Source organism: Gymnogyps californianus, chromosome 3 (assembly GCF_018139145.2).
Source record: "Gymnogyps californianus isolate 813 chromosome 3, ASM1813914v2, whole genome shotgun sequence".
Lineage (NCBI taxonomy): Eukaryota > Metazoa > Chordata > Aves > Accipitriformes > Cathartidae > Gymnogyps > Gymnogyps californianus.
The window spans coordinates 121,482,280-121,504,248 of NC_059473.1; the positions used below are offsets into that span (position 1 = coordinate 121,482,280).

General features: G+C 44.9%; 2 protein-coding genes across 2 annotated transcripts; one reads left to right on the forward strand and one right to left on the reverse strand.

Annotated features, from left to right (window-relative positions):
* Window positions 1-1,630: 1,630 nt before the first annotated feature.
* On the reverse strand, window positions 1,631-17,088 carry LOC127014550 (meprin A subunit alpha-like). Its single transcript, XM_050893983.1, has 13 exons — window positions 17,023-17,088; window positions 14,015-14,039; window positions 13,846-13,899; window positions 12,072-12,112; window positions 11,910-11,985; window positions 10,915-11,032; window positions 9,332-9,507; window positions 8,899-9,120; window positions 7,857-8,003; window positions 4,831-5,046; window positions 4,023-4,496; window positions 3,687-3,860; window positions 1,631-1,691 (listed from the first exon to the last, which is right to left on the reverse strand). Exons 1-13 carry the CDS (start codon window positions 17,086-17,088, stop codon window positions 1,648-1,650), a joined length of 1,833 nt encoding a protein of 610 aa, XP_050749940.1. The 3' UTR covers window positions 1,631-1,647.
* A 464-nt stretch (window positions 17,089-17,552) lies between these two features.
* Window positions 17,553-18,428, forward strand: LOC127015128 (taste receptor type 2 member 10-like). The gene is given in 1 exon segment (XM_050894872.1): window positions 17,553-18,428. A coding segment is annotated over 1 exon segment (876 nt).
* The last annotated feature ends 3,541 nt before the right edge of the window (window positions 18,429-21,969 follow it).

Consider the following 21,969-nt stretch of genomic DNA (forward strand, 5'->3'; position numbering starts at 1 on the left):
ATGTGGCAGGGTTTTGGTAGCAAGTGGCCTACAGGGGTGGCTTCTCTGAGAAGACACCAGAAGTTGCCCCCATGTCGGACAGGACCTGTTTCAGCCGGTTCTAAGACGGACCCGCCACTGGCCAAAGCTGAGCCCATCAGTGACGTTAGTAGCACCTCTGTATTAACATATTTAAGAAAGGGGAAAAACTGCTGTGGAACAGCAGCCGGAGAGAGGAGTGAGAATATGTGAGAGGAACAATTCCGCAGACACCAAGGTCAGTGAAGAAGGAGGGGGAGGAGGTGCTCCAGGCGCCGGAGCAGAGATTCCCCTGCAGCCCGTGGGGAAGACCATGGTGAGGCAGGCTGTCCCCCTGCAGCCCATGGAGGTCCACGGTGGAGCAGATATCCACCTGCAGCCCGTGGAGGACCCCACGCCGGAGCAGGGGGATGCCCGAAGGAGGCTGTGACCCCGTGGGAAGCCTGCGCTGGAGCAGGCTCCTGGCAGGACCTGTGGCCCCGTGGAGAGAGGAGCCCACGCTGGAGCAGGTTTGCTGGCAGGACCTGTGACCCCATGGGGTCCATGCTACGCTAGAGCAGTTGTTCCTGAAGGACTGCACCCCACAGAAAGGACCCACGCTGGAGCAGTTCATAAAGAACTGCAACCTGTGGGAAGGGCTCATGCTGGAGAAGTTCATGAAGGACTGTCTCCCGTGAGTGGGACCCCACGCTGGAGCAGGGGAAGAGAGTGAGGAGGAAGGAGCAGCAGAGACAATGCATAATAACCTGACGGCAACCCCCATACCTTGTCCCCCTGCGCTGCTCGGGGGGAGCAGGTAGAGAAGTCGGGAGTGAAGCTGAGCCTGGGAAGAAGGGAGGGGTGGGTGGAAGGTGGTGTTAGATTTGTTCTTATTTCTCATTATCCTAGTCTGTTTGAATGGCAATAAATTAAATTAATTTCCCTAAGCCAAGGCTGTTTTGCCCATGACAGTAATTGGTAAGTGATCTCCCTGTCCTGATCTCGACTGACGAGCTTTTCGTCGTATTTTTCTCCCCCTGTCTTGTTGATGGAAGGGGAGTGATAGACCCTCTTGGTGGTCACCTGGTGGCCAGCCAAGGTCAACCCACCACAAGATCCAAGCAAATTCCCATTCTGCTTTCATGAAAACTTCTCAGTAATGTTGAATTGGGTCCAGATGCATATGAAGGTAGGGAAGCATGCTATTCTTTCAGCAGTGACCTAACGAGCTGAATACTTGGGAGTGACCGTTATCAAAAGCTGGGCTTGAAGAAGCCCAGTGGCCATGGGGAGAAAAGGGAAGTCCTGGAACAGGATCTTGGAAAGTCAAGCACTGGTGCTTCTGGCTAGGGAAGGCTGGACAGAGAGACTTCAGACACAAGAGCTGGGAAGTAAGCATTGCCATCAGCAAAGATAAAAAGAATGAAACATGGGACGAAAAACGACGATGTAACTAAAAGAAGCACTTTGCTGCTTGGGCCAAAATAATCTTTGGAGAGTCTATGGGTTTAGTCTCTTAAAACTAACAGGGAACCCTAGTTCAAATTCTTAAAATACAGAAACCACAGAATACAGTTTCTTTAGTGAAGTAATATATTTTATCTGTCATGGATGACTGTTCGGACTTGTAGTGAAGAGATTGAGGGCACTTCAAGGATGGACTGGGACTTCAGATGTAATCAAAGGGGTGAGATCTGCAAGAAAAGAAAAAAAAGTAATTAATTTAATACATGGAGTATATAGTACAGTTCTGCGTGTATTTTGGGGTGACTTTCAGGCTGATTCCAGGGGCAAGAAACAAAGAAACAATAATTCATCCAAGTATCTCTAGAGGCTGCAGCAGTACCCAGCGAGGGCGGTGGGAGGGGAGACTGAAAGGGCTGAGAGCTGCAGGCATGCATGGCACTCCAGCCTGTGTCTTTCCCAACCCTAGCAGAGGATCCTGGGATGACTGAGCTGGAGGGAGACTGGGACGAGAGATTAGAGGCTTGGGTCAGAAGTGATCTGAAACAGGGCTGGGAGGTGAGGAGAGAGGGTGGAAAGGCTTGTGGAGAAGTGGGAGGCATGGGGCAGACCCTCAGTGGTTGGTTATACAGAGACAACTCCAACTTTCATCAGAGGGCGATGTAACACTGCCTCTGAGTTTTAGGCACCCTGGTATCAAAATAAATATTCAAATGCAGAGAATGGAACCTTATAAAGATGACCATATTAGATTTAACATCTAGAAATTAAGCTGAACCCATTTATAACTGGAGACTAAATGCAGTCTCCTAACAAGTCTTTCAATTTCTTAACTACTATTTCACCTGGCAGCTGCACATGTTTTCGGGACCACTGGCACCCTTATGACACAGCGGGACTGAATTTCCCCCAGTGAATTACTCCCGGTACAAAGCGCTGTCAGGGAAAGCACAAAGAGGCCTCAGCTGCTTTTCTTATTGCTAAAGGGGACTTGGAAGCATTGCCGAATGCCCTACATAACCTGCAGAAAAGCTGGGCATTCTGTATGCCACAAATGTAGACCGCTCTTTGCACGTTTATTAGGCAGCACACGTTCCTGGTTAAGCATTCATGGGAAGCAGCTGTCCCACCTTGCAAAAGTTCTTGCCATTTCAAAAGTTTCTCCATTCTCTGCTGGAATGAAAACAAGAACTTTGCATTTTTTTTTCATGAAGAGCAAGGGAGAAATCCTCCTGCCAGGAGAGTTCACAGCCCTCGGTCATGCAGAGTGAGTCTGGATTATCACAGCATACTCTCAACTGTCCTCTCATATCTGAGACAAGTGCTCTGACCCCTGTACTAGGGTCAGGTCTGCTTTAATGATTATTTACTTATACAAAGTGTTTCCACTTTCCAGGCACTGACATTTTCCAAAGGAAACTCACTTCAGAAGGGTGATAGGATTCATCTCACCCAACATTAGTCATCAGTGATGGATTCCTTTGCAGCCGGTGGAGATCAGCACATCAGAAGAGCAGTTCATCACAGCTATAATGGAATGGGATCAACTGCTCCTCAGAGGTATCCGTTGCTCTCAAATGACCCACCAGGGAGTCTAGAAAGTTCATTTTTGGACACCTACCATGAGGTAAGATGAAAACAGACATCTGACATGTGCCTGTCACAGAGGATGGGCATGTGCAGTCCCTTTGGCCCGCTCAGAGGGATACCTGCCTGCCAGGCTGCCCTCTGCACCAGACAGCTCTTTTCCTCCTTTTTCCCCTTCCCTGCTGCCTTTGACAGAGCAGAGAGGCTGCACACGGTCCTGACAAAACTTGCAACCTCAGGAGAGAAGCTTTGGATCAAAAACTCCTTCTGCCAGTTTTTCAAGGTCTGAAAAGAACCCCTTCATTTTCAAACCACAATTTTCTTAAGTCGGAAGTGATATAGGGGTGGTGGCAAATGGGAACACCATTAAGTAGACTGATCTTCAAGACACGGAAGTGTAATCTGTCCTGAAAATCTGATTTTCAGGGACTAGAGAATCAAGGTCATCGACAGGGTTTCATATTGGGTGTTCAAAAATCCAGGCACCTGAAATCACTAGGCATTTAAAAACCTTGTTCCTGAAATAGGTGACTCTCTAGATGTTTGCTAATCACCCTCATCTTTTGTGCTTTCTTTATAAACAGAAGAGTATGTACCTGCTCTATTCCAGTGGGGATTCTGATAATGTAATACTCTACCTTCAAAATCAGCAAAGATGAAAAGACTGTCATTTTTAAGGAATTTTTTCCAGTGCAGCTCCCTGTGGGTCAGGAATGTATTCCAGCCAACACCCGGGCTCATGTAGCAGTTGCAGAAAGAAGAAAAACTTCCAGTGATAGATGGCTTGTCCCACTGCAGAGTGTCGTTTCTGCCTGTTGTGCAAAAATACATAAGTAATGAAAGCTGATCTCCAGTCAGCCCAGCAGTGTTACGTGCAGAGCAAATCTAGCTCAGTCTCTTGGCTTTCAAGAGTTTTCTCCAGCTTGAGCAAACCTCTGCATTTCTATATTTCTCCCTGGTGCACTCTGACTTACCATATACTAGCTGGTTTGGGTGTGTAGTAAAGCTAAGGCTGAGGGACATCCTGTGGATTACATCAGGGTCCTGATCCAAAACAGACAAGACAACTTGTCTGTGTCCAGCCGGCCATTCAAGAAGGCCATCATTTGGACTGCTGCAGAGATGGAAAGTAATCCCCATGTAATTCACGTAGGGTGATGAATTTCTTCCGTGAGGATACAGCTGTAAAGCAAAGGCATAGCCTTCCGAGCTATAAAATACAGGGCTTATGATATAATCGCCTTTTGAAGTACTGTTAAAAAGGGATGTGAAGTTTCTGATGTGCCAGACGTTGGTGGGGCAGTTTGTCTCTGTCAGGCTGGTGTCATCGATGGCAATCCCTCCCGCAGACTTGGCTGGATCTCCTCTGATGCCCTGAAACCCATACCGGAATTTGTTTTGGACACTGAAGGGAATGCTGGCCAATTTCCAGTGATGTTCTCCGTCAGCTGAAGGGGGAAATAAATCTATGTGAGAACGGAAAGTCCAGGACACAATCCCAAATCAAGCTGTGTCTTCCTCAAGCATCCTGTGACCTGTTTGTTTGGATGGTGATTGTCTGATGCCCTGCACCCTAGCTAATCTGGGAACAGTCTTAAGGAAACCACCTCTGAGCCAAATTCTGTTCTCATGGGCACTCAATCTGGAGTTACTCAACTGAAGTAAATGAAGGTTAGATTTACACTGGACACTTGGGCAAACTCTCATACAATAAACCACGCCAGTGTTGTCTCGCATCAAAGTTTGCCAGCACTTCAGATATAGAAACACACTTTCACTTACCTGTAATAGTGTGCAGCTTTTCCATCCGTCTAACATTTCCCGTTCCATCATCTTTCTTAACCCAGATAACTAGCTTATCCTGTGGACTTCCATTTAACCTGTAGAAAAACTGAAGGCATTTTTCCTTCCTCCTTGGATAAAGGATGCGAGATTCCAGAAGAGCTGACTGACCAGCATGTCCAGTTTTTGTATCTAAGTGCATGAAATATCCTCTCTCTGGGAAGCACAAAACACAGTGGTGCGAAAAAAGTTTTTGATACATTCACTAATGAAATGCCAGTGCTAAATAAGCTTTAGTGCAGTTTCCACTTGCCTGAGCTAGAAAGTTATTTTCAAAGCAGAAAAAAAAATATTTCGATAGAAAAGAATTCTCCCCACATTGCAAATCAATATTAAAATGAAAATGCATTGAAATATGGCTTGCAAACTAGTGTTTAACTGATTAAATAAGGTACACATTTGGTTCCATTCTTTAGCAATGAAGTACAAACTGTACATGTGCCAATCCTGTCAACGTGTGCAGATGTACGTGGATGCACTTGGGCAGGGATTTTTTTTAAGACAAACTAGGAAAGTATTGGAAGGGTCTTGTCAGGGCAAGGCCTTCAGTCTTCTGCTTTACCTAGAAACCATGCCCTGTAAGCCTTTTATCAATAGATCAGACTGCCCTATAAAAGTAGCTGAAGACTTTTTTGCCTTACTTCTGCTACAGGTAAAGAATTTATTAACTTCCAGCCCCATTACTTCGTATCAGCTCATGCCCTCTCATGCTAATGTGTTTGAAATAATAACTATTTCCTTTCTTTCATAGTTAGTCTGCAATTCTATCTGTGGGCCAGAGTGATACCTCCTCTGAGTCTTTGATCCTTCTGGTTACAAAGGCTGACCACTTACACCCTCATCATCCGCATCCGCCCCGTTCTGTATATTCCAATTTTAAATCGGCTTCTTGAAGACGACTAAGCAAGTGCATCAGCTTCACTTAATAGCCTCAATACATCCCCTCTCTATAGGAAGTGTCTCTCCTGACAGCAAGGACATTTTCAAGCCGCATCACACTGGGGGTTTCCAAATACCCTGTGGCTGCATCTACGGGTTTGCACATTTCCGTCTGTCTGGGAGCCGACTGATGCAAATAGCAGCGACAGTGTAGAGCACGATGACTCTGAGTTGCCACCCAATGCCACTCGGAGCTCCACTGCTGTTTCCAGCTACATGCCTGTGCTTGGATGCGCTCCCGTAAGCATTGCTGGCCTTCTGCAGTAAGTTCCCCTACAAACACCCAATAAAGCTGCTTATTTTCCAGTAACTGCTGACCCGTTTGCTCTCAGGAAACTTCTAAAGGCTGATTACTTAAGTTTTAAACTTTTTTTCTTCCCCCTCCTTGAAGCTGAGCAGTTAATTATCTGTCACTAGCCGTGAGAGGCAGGAAGCTGCTGTCAGCTCCCCAGCCACATGCTCTGTCACACATCCAGAGCCTTTACATTGTCAGCAAACCGCACACCCTGCGAACTGCAAGCAAACAGCCCATCAAACAACAGCCAAACAGACTTGTTCCTCTAGAAACAAGAAACTGCCAACGATGGGACCTAAACAACCCTCCTGTTCATTTTGCTCCCTGCTTGGAGGGACTTCCAAGCGCTGTTTTTTTCATTGTGCCTTTCACTGGGCGTACATCTGCCCTTTCGAACTCCGCAAGCGATGAGAACAGGAGCATCCCCTCGCCCTGCCTGCCATGCGCCTGCTCTCCTCCTCACTGACTGCAAATTTGGTATAACCGCAGGATCTCCAAACTGTAACCAAATGCAGCGTTAGGCAGCAAACATGATCTGTTACTGCCAAAAGCCATCTCTTGCTCTTTCCTCCCTGGAAGCAGGTTCCACAGAAATGGCCTTCTTTTCTAGTCAGTATTTTTTTTTTTCTCCTGCACCATGAGACACCTTTGTGACTAACCACCGCTTGTGTTTTGGGAACCAGATGTGCCTAACTGTGACCACGTGTACACAGACCAGCTAGGCTCATGCCCATGACTTTCAAAAGAAACTTTTTTGCTCGAGGACTTTTGGACTGTCTATGTGATACTCCTCTACAGTGTTTAATTTTCTCCCCACTGGCTCTGAAAACAACAGGCCCTACTCAATTCCTGTGTCCTGGCAGCAATCAAAATACTGCAGAACTCAATACAATCATATTTGTTCAATATATGTTTAAATCAGTGCAGTGGAGCCAAAGCCTCGATCAAAAGGACCCCGTGCAACACTCTCCTCAGAAGAGAGGAAATCACTGCAGGTGTGCTTCTCAGATAATCCTTCAGCCTCCCTATGTGGTGCAGCTCGAACAAACTTTGAATTAGCAGCAGCTACACCCTCCTGATACGGCTCTGCATCACCCAGCAACCCCTCCCTCGAAAAAGTCTTCTGAGGGTGGTTTCCTCTTGCTCTGTGACACACTGCTGAAGCTCAGCTTCCTATTTTGATGATCGTGGATTGGTTTCAATGTCAGAATTTGTCTACAAACAAGATTTGTGTATTGTGATATTTGTTTATGCATGTCCTTCTGTGGGGATGCCTCAAGTGAACTCCTGTACAAAGGGAGAGGGTCTTTCGGCTTTAAACAAAAACCAGAAAATTACTCAAAATCCTGTAACATATGCATAAAAGGAGGAGAGTCTCATCTGACTAAATTCTATGGAGTTTCACTAAAGTCAGCTGCGGCAATCTGGTGGAGCTCCCTTCATTTTAATGGAGCTACCACCAATTTACAGCAGCTAAGTCTCAAACTGTCGTTTCTTTGTGAGATATTACAATGTAAGGAGAAGATTTAAAGAAGGGTTAAACATTTCAAATTAAAATTATTATTAGCCTTTCTATATGAAAATTCAAGAGTCATGTTTAGCATCAGGTATACAGTGATTAACATTAATAGAAGAGTATTTCTAATGACTTATTTATCTCTGTATATCTTCATTCCCACATCTCATAAAAGCATGGTAAAGTCTAATGACCGTCTAAAACTACATCTGTTACCTGCACAGCTTCCCACCAAAGTATGGTCTTCATCTCCTGGTTTGCCCAATGTGTAGTCCCAATTAGCACCGTCTTGTCTGCTTTGCACCATCCCACAGATACTGATGTATTCAAAGGAGCACTGGTCCAAGAAGGTGAGGCTCGAAGCTGCCAGGAATAGAGCAAGACATTTTACCATGCCCATTAATATCAAATAAGGCTCTCGCTGTTAAACCCATTCCAGAGTGTTTACATACAGCACTTAACATCAGGAAATACGTTCTTAATACAACTGAAGACTACACAGACTTTCACATCTAAATCTTTGTTACCACACATAAATGATGTTTCCTCCTGAAAGAAACACCTTATCTCTTTCTCCCGTTCTCGGCTGAATATTTCCTTGCGGGAACCAGCTTGGTCCCTACGCGCTAGTTTTTCCCTTTCAGACATCCATCATTTTCTCTAAGCCTGCCTGGGATAGGCTCTGTGGCCCATTTCTTTCTTCAGGGTGTAAATCAGAAGTAGTTCTGCTGAAGCTGGTGGTGTATTTAACATTCAGGTGTATGTTGGCACAGTATGTCAGTACTGTACAGTATGTTGAATATTTACTTTCATAGCTTTGCCAGTGGAGCTGGAAAGCACAATTATCCCCATTTGTGCTCCTGACCCCAATTGTCTTATCAAACATCACATAGGCAGAAAAAGGAACTTGAAATACTCTGATTTCAGAGACCCCAATTCCAGATTACTGTTACTTGAAGATTTAATCATCATCAACAGCATGATGCTCATCATTCATGAAGGAAACAGTAACTATTACAAGTAATATTACGGGAAAGTCTGTGTGAATGAAAGGTGTTAGACCCTTGATTCACTTCAATGGTATTCTATAAAGAAATGAGGATCTGGCCACCATGGAACTTGCTGCTGCATAAGAATTATAGTTTCTCTTAGCATTGCAAGAGGATGGTGATGCCTGCTCCTCTCATGTGACTCCATCCACGTTATCATGAAGCTTGAGTAAGGATTTTCAAACACGTGTGTGAGAAGAAGGACTTACTGCAGTTGTACATGCGATTCAGCCTCAGTAAGTCAATCCTGCTGAAATCCAACCTCTGCCCAATAATCTCATTAAATTCAGGAATTTTTGTTGTAATGGAAGGAACGTTGCTATTGATGTTGAAAGAATATGGTCCATAGTGCAGGACCGACTCATAATCATATGGGGTATTGAGGTCATCGAGGAAACTATCATTGTGTTTGTCAAAGGCATATGCAAAACCTAGACAAAAACATACACAAGTGATTAGGTAAGACCAGAAATAAAACTTAGCACATACATAACATCTTGCCAAAATGCTTTACCTGTGGCTAAATAATGGCCCAGTTGTCAACATGTAGGCAGCCATTCTCAACCAGAGACATTTTAGCATTGTAAGAAAAGGGACATGCATCTACACGTGATTCTTAATCATTTCAGACCTGCATTGTACCTTCAATAATTTCATCCCACCATATCTGAACATAGTCATCGCGATCCGGCCTGGATTGCTCATGGTAAAATCCCAGGGCATGCAGGAGCTCATGTTCCACTATGGCTTTATAGTCACATCTCTCTCCTATAGACACCGTCTGGCCACTCTGAAGGTCCCCCACATAAGACCAGCACCTGTAAGGCAAAGACTCAGATATTGCACCCATTTTGCATAATACCTTCTATGATTTGTATCTACATATTAACCCAACTGCAAGATCAAGGTAAAAGTAAAAAAATAATATTTTTTAGAATTTCCCATCTGAGTTTTCCAGTCTTGCTCAGGCTAGATTTGCAATGCCAGCATACAGAGCAATGTGTACCTTCAGTATCCTGCCACAGCCTGGCAATAAGTCCCCGTCCCAGATGTCACTGGCCTTCTTGTTTCATTTTGCCCTTCCCGGAGGGCAGTGCATGCATGTTCTTCAGCTGGCTGCAGTTCTTGTAAAGGAGGTGGTGAAGGCAAATGCTATCGCTCTTCAACTCTAGGTAGCCCCAGCTCAACCAGTATAGGAAGGCGAGTAGCGTAAGATGAGCCGCGCAGGAAAGTACAGCAGGTGCCTTATAACCTCATAGACTGCATTGGCTGATGTTTATGTGTATGTTTACCAAAGTACCTAAATAAGTGGCCCAATTTTCAAAGGTACTGAGCAGCCTCCAGTGAACTCAGGTTGCGTTGGTTTCCCTGGTTTGGTGCCTAAATACTGATTTAAATCCTAACTTTTCATGTCCATTCAGAAATAATTTATCACTGTGTGTTTAAAAAAAAAAAAAGCTGCCCAAAACCGCTGTGCACCAGTCTCCCCGCACGCAAAGGCGGATCTACACTGGATTCCCAGACACAGGCACTAGCTGGTGTCACCAGCTTCCTGATGGTCCTTCCCAGCAAGCAGGGAAATCCCCTGACCTAACTTTAGACAGTCGCAGTGTTGGCATCTGCCACTGAGTTAGCTTCCCTGGCACCTTTACAGTCCCTGGACAGTAACAGGCATTTGGCATGTGAGTCACCAGACCTATTTTAGACTTTTATTTTAGATGAGATGGTTTGTGGCCTGGAAGAGTCACCTCCTCCCCGCTGAGCACAAAGGCAACCTGCAGTGACCTGCACAGCAGTAGAGGTTGTTGGCTTCAACACTTGGGTGGGTAAACCCAATCCTGCATCTGAAAGCCAGGAGGAAGCTACATGCTAATGCCAACCCAGTAGTGACGTACCCTGCCCCTAACCAACACCAGGAGGAAGTTATTTGCTTGTTTTCCCCGAAAGAGTGCCAAGAATGGGATTCACTTCAGTAGTTAGGATGCAAATGGAAATAAAATAGTCTTTTCTTATATTAAGAGAACATCAAATGCAGATAATACCTTTGGTTAGTCTGTTTGCATTGGTTTTATCTCCAGTGTAATACAAATAAAGTCTGGGACAGAAATGTGGCTCAGGTATTTTTGTCCTTTGTACACGCAAGAATGAAAACAAATGTCTCCTGAGTTGGAAAAACTATCATATCAAACAAGGTGGTACAAACCAGATTGTTAACAAAAAATTACCCGTCCAGCTTCTCAAATTTCAGGTAAGTCTGTTCCCCTTCATAGGGCTTGAAATCAACACAAGACTTCAGCCTGAACATCTCAAACGCCTGCAGGATAACACCTTTAGCATTCAGATCTGAAACACACAGCAGAGGATAACAACAGCAGTTGTTCTGCTTTTAGAATACTATAAATGTCTATAATTCTAGATAGAAAGTATGAACAAGCATACATTAAAAATATTAACATCTATAAAAAATATCTACCTGGATGAAAGAGCAGGAGGCCGTTAGCAGAATTCCCTGACGGGTAATTTTGGCAGAGGCCGTAGGGAGAGATAATATCTTTTATTAGATAAGCTGATAGTGCTGAAACCAACAAGCAGGCTTTTGGACATCCAGGGCATTGCTCAGGTTTTGCTGGGTAATTTTATTGCAAGTTATTATATAATTTCAAGTGTTGTAAACTTATTGCTCGGGGCTAGTAAACACAGGAGAGATCCATACAATTTTAATACTGATTTACTATTAGTTTTCACTCCTAAATTGTTCAAAATTTAGAATAGTGCCTAAAATTAGATGAAAACAAGAAGGGAGAATGCTCTGAACTGTTTTACTTATAAAATATCTGCATTTCCTTTCTGCCTGTACTGAGCTGGGACTGTTAAGAAGAGATAAGGCACAAAGGGTGCAATAGATCAACATGCATGTTCTTGAGATTAGGATTTCCTGACTTCATTATCTAGAGATCTCAGCCAGACACACTGATACGAGTTAAACTGGCTGCTCATCAGCATCCAGCTGGTCACTGGGGCTGTTGTTACACCGAAAACAACGTGTGCTGGGGCAGAGTTACGTCGCTGTCTGGCCAGCAGTAACAAGGGCATTAATGCAGCATAACTCAATGGCAAATGAAACAAAAGGAGCCCGGAGAGCTGGACAAAAACAGAGTACATCTTAATGCTATCTATCTTCCTCTATATCTAGTGCTACCATAATAAAAAGTCTTATTACCCAGGCTGTCAGCTAGGATATAGGGGATGGGAAATTTCCATCTGTAGGAGCTGTTTCTCAGAGCATTCCTCTCCAGCTGTTAATGAGATCAACATGCTTGTGTTAACATTTTAAGCCCGATCTACACTCTTGCTGATGTTGGTTTAGATCAGCAGCACATACCGGTAAGATAATATCACCTTCAAAAAGCTTCCTTCCCATTTCTGAAATGAGATAAACAACCATTTAGGCCAGAGTAACATATCAAGAACTACAATATGTTTTTTTCCAAACACCACGCGGTCTATCAGGCTGCCTCATCAACCAACCCATCTCTCTTTAAACAGCAACTGCCCAGAAACAAGCAAACAAATAACCATTGCCACACTATAACATGCCAGTCCTCCATCCGCAGCTAAGGAGGATTTGGGGTTGAATTAAGATTTCCATAACAATTTCATAACAGCTGCCCAGAGGAGATTTCATTATTTTTCCCAGGCTTGTATCCTGAAACAACTGCAGACCTTCGAACATTGTAGTTGATATATAGGTGGAATGTATTTGTCCAGAAGTTCAGCATCTAATAGCCTAACTAGTTAGCTAACCTAAACTAATCATCTGGGATTCCCCATATGATCAAAGGAGAAAAACAAGGATTCTGGAGAGGGAAGAGGTTCAGTCCACCTTTTTAACCACCTGAGCCTGAATCAAGCTCAGATTGAAGCAATTAAACCTATGTATGTGCTGCGTGCCTCAGATCCCATTACAGCTGTGTGTCCATCCAGTTGCCTAAACATAGGTGTCTGGTGCCATTTGAGATGCACCAGGGATCCAAAATATCCACATGGCCTGGTAGGTACAAAGTTTGGGAGACTCTTTCCCCTTCTAGAGTGGTGCTGGAGGGGATGGATTTGAACTGGCAACAGATATTTGGTTTTAAGTAGCTGATCCACATCTTCCATGTCTTAAAAATACAGCATTTGAGACTCTTATTTTATACTCCTGTCTTTTTAAGGTGCCAAATTCCCCATGCAGAGCTGAGCCCAAACCCCAGCCACTGTATAGTCCTGCTAGTATAACATTTTCATTTAATGCCCTCTTATAAACACAGTCCCAGCATAGACAGTTCATCTTCAGATCTTTTGTAATAGAAATAACTTATATTCTTCTCACACACATACAGAGAGAAGAAAAAAACCCCAAACACCGCCCCCCCCCCAACCCTACACCATGTTTTCTGTTCTCTCAGCAAAACCAGAGGAAACCTACACCAGAGCATAGAGTAGGTAACAGGCAATGTCAGGAAACGAAAACTCTCTCAAGGCAATGCCACTGAAACCCTGGGGTAGAGATGAAGGTACTTAAGCTTCGTATCTTGGTCATCGGTCATGTGAAACCAACCAACCCACTTAAGATAAATGCAGGTCAACAAAGCACAAGTTGAATTAGAGCCACTGCCAAGGTTTCTCCGGGAGTCGTGTTGCAGAAGAGTGCAGTGGGAAGGGGTGCAGGTTCAGTCCAGAGGTTGCTGAGCCTTCCCCAGGAGCAGTTGAGTGTCGTTCCAAATTTAAGATTAAGATCCTGGGCTTCCTACAAAATTATCCTTGTGGAAATTTCCTGGCCTTTCCATCTTCCCTTTTCAGCACCAACCTTTTATGGACCTTTCTGTCCTTTGCCCCATGCCCTGCTCCTGCCCTTCCGTCTTCTCTGACTGCTACCAGACTCCAAAGCGGAGGTCTTCTCCCTTCTCTCCAGAAGTAGCTGGGGTTCATCCCACACATTTTTAACTGCCCTGCGATACTCACCATATCCATGATACATTTGGGATTTTTCTCACACTGGAGGGAGCTTTCGGTCCCCTCTGGTGCCATCACATCTGCCAGACTTGTGGTCCCCAAAGGCTAGCTCAGATCTCTGTAATAATTCAACATTCTTCTTGCTTACTGTCCTGACTTACCTGAGTTTATTTCTGGAATGTCCTTTCTAAGCTGCCCTCCATCAACATCATCAACTATCAAAAGAAATAATACACCCAAGTTAGTGACTAAAAGACATGAGTTGATATAATTCCTCACTTGATGACTGATTGATAGGCTTCCACTAACATAAAAATATTGCATCCTTACCTCTGTCTTCAAGAGAGTTTTGGATCTGAAACACAGAAAGTACAGTTTCAAAATCACAGACAAATGAAGTGAAATCTCACCCTGATCCCAAGCCAGAAAATGGAGGAGCAGGTGGGAGTACCGTAAAGGCAGAGGAGCAGGTAACCAGTGCTGTGAAACAACATATCCTCCAGCAATCCATTTCAGAAGATCGTCTGGTGCTACCTGCCAGTGTAGATATAGTGTCCTGCAGGTGAATAGCCTTCAGAAGTACTGATAAGCATAAGCCATAAAAAAAGTTGAACTTTAAAAGGAAGAGCAGATTTTAATCCTATTAAATATAGCCGTAAGCCAACCCGATAAGCAATCTGCCTCCCCATTTTATAACTATTCTTAGCATATTAACCCTTGTAGCAATCAGGAGCTATTGAAGTATTTAAAATTTCTGTGACTTTTTCAGAGATAATCTCACTATTTTATTCTGCTTTGCTAACCATCCTGGTGCCATCCTGACATGAGACCACCAAAGCTGCTGAGTATGGAAGGAACGACCTCTGCAAAAGAGGCTTATGGTCTGCAACCTGAATAAATCACTTCAAGAGAAGGTTTGCTTGGTATTTTTTTTGTATTCCTGGAAATATCTTGGTAGATGCAAATAAATTTTTGTTTTCATCTCATTCTATGGGTAAAGCATCATCTTTAATTTAAAAATAGCATTATTTTTGTAATCAACAGAATGCCAGCCGTCAAGTTCCAGCAAAATGTGTTGGTTTGGGTTTCCTCAGGAGATCTCGAAGACTTTGTCTCTCAGAGTAGGAGTACAGCGAGGGGTCCGGGTTTGGTCCCGCTCTGGTCCTGCTCATGTGCCTATGAAGCCATGTGCTCCCAGTGTTTTGCATGGGAATCCCACCCAGGTCCTACCCTGTGAACACAAGTCACGTGGGCCGGGGTGAAGCAGGGCAGGAGGAAGGCCCCTTGGTGAGAAGGCAAGAGCAGGGCTGAGCTTTGCCTCCGCCTGTTTGGAGGGTTTCTCCTCCTGGCAGCCACATGAGAGGCTTTGCGGGCTCCTGCAGCTCTCTTGCTCCCACACACTTCCTGCACCTCCTCCTCCTCCCGTCTTCACATCACTGCTGCTACCCGTGCCTCCCCTTTGCTCCCTTGCCCAACGTCACCCTGCACCCCCATCCTTCAGGGGAAGGACTGTCCCGATTTGGCTGCGGAGGGGGGGGAACAGGAGATATTCAGCAGGGAGCTCCCTGGTCCGTGCTTTGCAGCCTGCCGGCAGCCTTTCCTCCCAGCCTGTGAGACCCTCAAGCGTCGGGCACTACAAGAAGTAGGAGAGTTGTTATGGGACAGGAAGGGGGCAATTGCACCAGACTGCGGTGCGGCAGGGGGACAGGACTGGCCGCCTTGAGAGTCCAGGGTCTCTACAAGTTGCACGCTCAGTACTGCCACCTGCATGGGGCATCCGCCTCGCTAATCCCATCAGTCCAGTGGGATCGGAGCGAGGAGTGAGGTACCGGCGAGTGCAAAGAAGGAGTTAATCCACTTGCCTCATCAGCGTCTTTCCCCCAGAGGCATGATCACAAACCATCCCATAAAACCGGGGCCACAAGAGAGGAAACAAACTGAATTCACCAAAAAGCATCCATCAGTTCCCAGCCCACTTGTCACAGGAGCAGCAGAACGGGGGTTACAGGGAGAGAAAGTGCCAAATCAGCCTCCTGAAACACACCTTGCAGGGGAAGAAAATCCACTAATGGCCAGCTGGCACAAGCCTGCCCGGACTCCTGGACTCAAGGGCATAGACCGAAAAAAAGGAATGGATTTGCCTCCTTGCCACCCAGTCTGTAAAACTTCCACCCTCTTTATGCACGAAGGAGATGGCAAATGAGATACAGAGAAGCGGGTGATTCATTAAATGCTGCTTCTTACTGATATCAGCTGCAGGCCAGCGGCATTGTGTCCAGCGCCCATAAGGTTGCTCTTCACACACACACAAGAGGAGTCTGATCACCATCACAGTCTGACGACTTCATTCTGACTTTTTGCAGGTCTGAAGGACCTGGAGATCACCTGGCTTCACATTAATTCTTGCATTTTTAGCCTCAGAGAAGTGGGTTGTTTTCCTTAAGCAATTCTCTTCTGAGCTTCCAGACAATACCCATAGACAATATCCATCCATAAGTGCAGTGACTATCTCTAACGTCATCTCAGTCAAGCATGACTGGTTTTAAATGATCCATAATATTTTTGAATGACTGCATCCAAACCTAGCTATGACATTGATGTTTTCTAGGCAATAGGAAAAATACAGGGTGGTGAAGATCTCACTAGAACTTCTATTAAAAGCCACTGGAATATCTGAATGGATTTCATGGGAACATGTGGTAGGTACCATGTTTTGTTGTTGAGATGAACTCCAGGCCTTCTATAAAAACATTTCAATGTGTTAATGCCGTAGCAAGTTCCTTAGCAAAAAAAATGCAAATAGGAGCATGTGATAATAATATTCAAAGAGTAGTGCTTGCATTTATATCCCCCAGAAAAAAAGTGCATCATTCTGAAGAGAGAAAATGCTGGTCATTTATTTCTTGTAGCTATATAGCTGTTTGTTGTGATTTAAATTTTTCCTGATTACACCACATCATCAGCCAAGATCTAGTTGGTAACTGTGGTCCTGATGTGCAAGGTCCAATGTGCAAGGTCCTGTACAAACCCAAAGTCTATAGGCAGTCCATGCCCTACAGAGCTTAACACACCTTGCCTGTTAAAAAAGCACAGTTTTCAGGACTTAAAGTAATTTGAAAGCTTGAGGGTATTTCAGTGTGGTGGGAGCCCAGCATGGTCCCATCCCTACAACTCTTCACATTGCTAGCAGATGAGTTTTGGACCCTGGCACAGGGACTCATGCTTATTTTTGTTCTTTTCCTCTATATGCTTCAACTTAAACCTTCAAAAGAAAGTCTTGCTTTTCGTCAATGCCCTCCCCCTACCATGTGGCTCTTCACTTAGGATTTAGGCATTACCATTGGGAAAACTAACATGGATTTCAGTGCCTGTGGAGGATCAAAATGAACTCCAGTTTCCAGCATCTTGGTTGAATTTTGCAGCTCCTGGACTCTTGGATGAGAGGACAGTGACTCCCCTGACTGTGCTCTGCTGAGCGCACCCCTCCGCGTGAGTATCATAGGCGACAAAGGGACAGAACAACCCAGACTGTGAATCCTGACAGGGATTAAACATGGGACAGTCACTAAGTCACAACATTGTCCACCGCAGAAAAACATCTACGTTGTTTGTGTCACCCAACGCAGCTCTTCTGAACTGAAATTCAAATCTTGAAGACTGACACTGATATCAGGTAAGGGAATACCCAGTACATTCACATTCCCACACCTGATTCCTGCTCTGAATAGGAGCAGCACCAAAATCCCCACCATCACCGGCTCTATAAAGCTCCATAAGTGACACTCAGGGAACAGGAGATGCCAACCTGCGCTAAGCATTGGTGCAACAACCTACTTTTCTGGCACAGCACCGCTACCCATCTTGGAGGATGGAAACTTGTTACTCTCAAGATAAATTTAATGCCACTTCATACGATGCCATGGCTGTGGGCGTCATCACACTTCAGGCATTTGCTGGCATGATCTTGCTGTTTCTGGGATGCTTCAGGTTTTGGTATTTGTGCATCACATGGGTATATTCCTTTCTTTCAATAATTTACCCCTGGTGCTATTATGTTCACCCCATACTCCAACTATTTGCAGCTACTCAAAGCTTTTTAAATTCTTCCAACTTGTGGTTTTCTGCCTGTCTTTGTGTTTTTTATTGTATAAAAATTGCAAATTTCAGGCACGTCTTCTTCATCTACCTGAAAGTAAAAATTGACAGGATCGTGCCATAGCTGTTGTTGGGTTCAGTGCTTTTATCCCTGGTCATCTGCATCCTTGCCTACGACATCACTGATAAGGCGCACTGTAACAACCTCAATTCCACCACCCGAGGAAATTTGTGGTAACTGAGTGTCAGAATGGATGAACATTTTTTCCCTGTTTTTATGAGCGGCTTCGGATTTGCCACTGCATTCGCGGCAGTAATCTTTTCTGCCCTTCTCCTCCTCTTTTCTCTCTGGAGATGCAAACACAAGATGCAGACAAACTCAGTGAAGAATGTCAGCATGGATGCCCATATCAAAGCCATGAAATCTATTCTGTCCTTCTTCTTCATTTACAGCATTAACTTTATATGTTTGATCTTGACACTGATGTATGCCACGAAGAAGGAAAATCCTGTGACGTTTCTCATTTTAGTATTTCAGTATGCTTTTCCGGCTGTTCATTCCCTTATTCTGATTTTCAGCAATCCCAAACTGGAAAAGACACTGCTAAGGACTCTGCCCTGTGTGAAGTGCAAGGTTTGCATGAGGTAGGAACTGTAATAAAAGCTGGAGCCCATTAAAAATGTTGATATTTTATTATAAAAAACCAAGTAATTTAATCTCTAATGCAACTCTCCAGCCAGTGTAGATGATACAGATGTTCTATCTTCACCATCTAAGTTAAGAAAACTTTATTAAAATTCTTTGAACTAAATTATTATGAGTTAAATAAATTATTATTATCATTTGATTTAGATAATTCTTCGAGTTCAGTTATTGTCAATAACAAAGTAATTCAGACCTGGTACACGGGCTAGCTGCAAAAGGGGAATAACAATGCTGCAAACCTTCTAAAAATGCTTTGGTATTTGCTGATTGAAACTACTTAACTAAACAACATGTTTATATCTATTTTGTTTTACATTTATTTCTGCCGTGGCTGTGTACTTTGTAACAGTATGAGTTGTATCACTATCTTGCATTGGTTTATAACCTACGCGTGAATACGTTGATCACGATTATTCACCAGAGGTGGTTCCTGACTTATAAGCAGCAATGCAGAAATGGCCTCGGGGTGGACAGGTAGGGTGGCGAGCCCGCTTCCCACGCCAGCCTTACGTGTCCTCTCTGTGCCCCACTTCATGCAAAAACATGATTTCCCCTGCTCTGTGTGACTGCTCTCCTGGTCTGCTTTTACTTCTTTACGAGATCTGCTTTTACCAACGGACGCTGGCTTGGTAAAACACCGAGGGAGGTGAGTTTTGTGCAAAGAGCGGTGTGGAATAAAGTCATGCTTTCATCTCGCAGTGACCCATGGGCAGATGTACGGGGTGGTTGTGCCAGATGCTGGGCAGCTGAGTGGTCCAGGGGGATCTCTGTGAGGCAAGGTCAAGGCTGTCCTGCGCCGGGGAAAGCCAGTTCCAGCCAGCTCCAATGGACCCACCACAGGACACAGCTCAGCCCATCAGCGATGCTGGTGGCTCCTCTGGGAAAATATGTTTAAGAAAGGGCAAAAACACTGCCCGGCAGTGAGGAGTGAGGAAAATTGTGAGAAACAGTCCTGCAACAAACAGGGTCAGAGAAGGAAGGGGAGGAGGTGCTCCAGGTGCCGGAGCAGAGATTCCCCTGCAGCCCGTGGAGAGGACCATGGTGAGGCAGGCTGTCCCCCTGCAGCCCATGGAGGTCCACGGTGGAGCAGATATCCACACTGCAGCCTGTAGAGGATCCCACGCTGCAGCAGGTAGACATGACCTGAAGGACTGTAGCCTATGGAGACCCCACACTGGAGCAGGCTTATCCTGAAGGATTGTCTCCCGTGGGAGGGATCCCACACTTGAGCAGGGGAAGAGCATGCGGAGGTGTCCTGGTTTCAGCTGGGACAGAGTTAACTTTCTTTTTAGTAGCTGGTACAGTGCTGGGTTTTGGATTTAGTGTGAGAATGATGTTGATAACACTCTGATGTTTTAGTTGTTGCTAAGTAGCGCTTCTCTTAAGCCAAGGACTTTTCAGTTTCCCATGCTCTGCCAGCAAGCAGGCGTGCAAGAAGCTGGGAGGGAGCAGAGCCGGGGCAGCTGACCCGAACTAGCCAAAGGGGTATTCCATACCATGGAACGTCATGCCCAGTATATAAACAGGGGGGAGTTGGCCAGGAGGCGTGGATCGCGGCTCGGGAACTAACTGGGCATCGGTCAGCAGGTGGTGAGCAATTGCATTGTGCATCACTGGTTTTCACCCCCCCCCGCCTTCCTTTTTTTTGTTATATTCCTTTTCATTACTATTATTATTATATTTCATTATTACTATTGTTAGTATTATATTTTACTTTAGTTATTAAACTGTTCTTATCTCAACCCGTGAGTTTTACTTTTTTTTCTTTCCTTTCCTCCTCCTCACCCCACTGGGAGGGGGAAACGGCTGCGTGGTGCTGAGTTGCTGGCTGGGGTTAAACCACGACAGGAGGAAGGAGTGGCAGAGACAATGCATTATGGACTGACCATAAGCTCCATTCCCCATCCCCCTGCACTGCTCGAGGAATGGATGTAGAGGAGTTGGGAATGAAGGAGCAAAGTTGAGCCTGGGAAGAAGCGGGGGTGGAGGTAAGGTGTCTTAGTTTTGTCTTTGTTTCTCACCATCCTACTCTAATTTCAATTGGCAATAAATTAAATTGATTTTCCCCAAGTCGAGCCTGTTTTGCCTGTGACGGTAATTGGTGAGTGATCTCCCTGTCTTTATCTCGACCCATGAGCTTTTCCATCTTATTTTCCACCCCTGTCCTGTTGAGGAGCGAGAGTGAAGAAGCGGCTGGGTGGGGGTCTGGCAGCTGGCCAAGGTCAACCCACCACAGCAGATTATCTAAACATGAAATAGTTTCAGCGTGAACAGAGCAGAACCTGAATTGTTCATTTCTTTCACCAGCTCAGGCCCAGCGGGACGTCTTACCTCATGCCAAGTGCCAAGTGTGCATTTTTCATGCATCTCGGCAGGTTTTGTCTCTGCTTTTGTTTTAAAACACTCACCCAGAAGGAGTACATTTGCCAGGTGCGGAGCCCAAACCTCAGAGGCCTCCTGAAGCTCTGCAGTATTCAGATACAGCCAAAATGCTCTCCAGGGAGTCATCTCAGGTGTAGCATCAGCCCTGCTGGACATGGATTCACTCTACAAGAAGCTGTTGAGCTTTCTGTTGCATTTTTGAGAACAACCTTTAATGTAATTCTACCAGCAGAAGGCTTCTCAGACCTTCTTTTCCCCCAATAAAGGAGATGTGGTCATCTTGTAGGACAACAGTGTGAAGGACTCACTAATTTCTATGTACTTTCTCTTAGAAATCAATTCAGATGAAGAGTTTCTGCTTAGAGAACATGAGTGGTCCCGGGATGCTAATTTGAAAAGTTGAAGTGAAGGTGAAAAAGCTTAGTTTGTAAGCTTTTTATTTTAAGGGTTGCCTTTTCTGTGGGCAAAGAGCACTCCCTTCCCTCTTCCTCTCCATCCCCGCAAAAATGAAAGGGGAAGAGGTTAATAAGAAAGTATAAGAAAGTGTTTTTGAACCATTAGCTTTCACTCTTTTCTGGCTTTTCCTGCAGCTGTAAAGCAAAAAAATTACATTCATGTTGTTCCACTAAAAAGAAAGGGCTTGAGTCATCTGATCAAAATTAGACACTCAGAGCACGTTGCCTTTAGCTGTTTGCCTTTAGCTGCCACTCAGATTAGATGCCAAACTCCACTAAGCCTCACTTCCACAGTAGGAGACACTCTTCACCACCCACATTTCCCAAGGGAGGCAGATCTTAAAACATCTCATCTGGACACATGTCCACAGCTGAAAGGCCTTTAAAGGACAGGCACCACCACATCTCCCTTCTTTCCCTGCTGTTGCTCAATGCAGTTGATGCTTTAGCATGACAGTCCCAATCGCTTTCACAAAAAGACCAGGGCAAATCCTTCTTACTCCCTACATCCCATGCAAGATCATCCCTCAAAAGCTCACATATCACAAGACTCAGCAGGCAAAACCAACATCTTGCAGATGTTCTCACACAAAAGAATGCAGCCCCAGCAAACCACGCTGAAGATATCTTCTTCCATCTCCATGAAA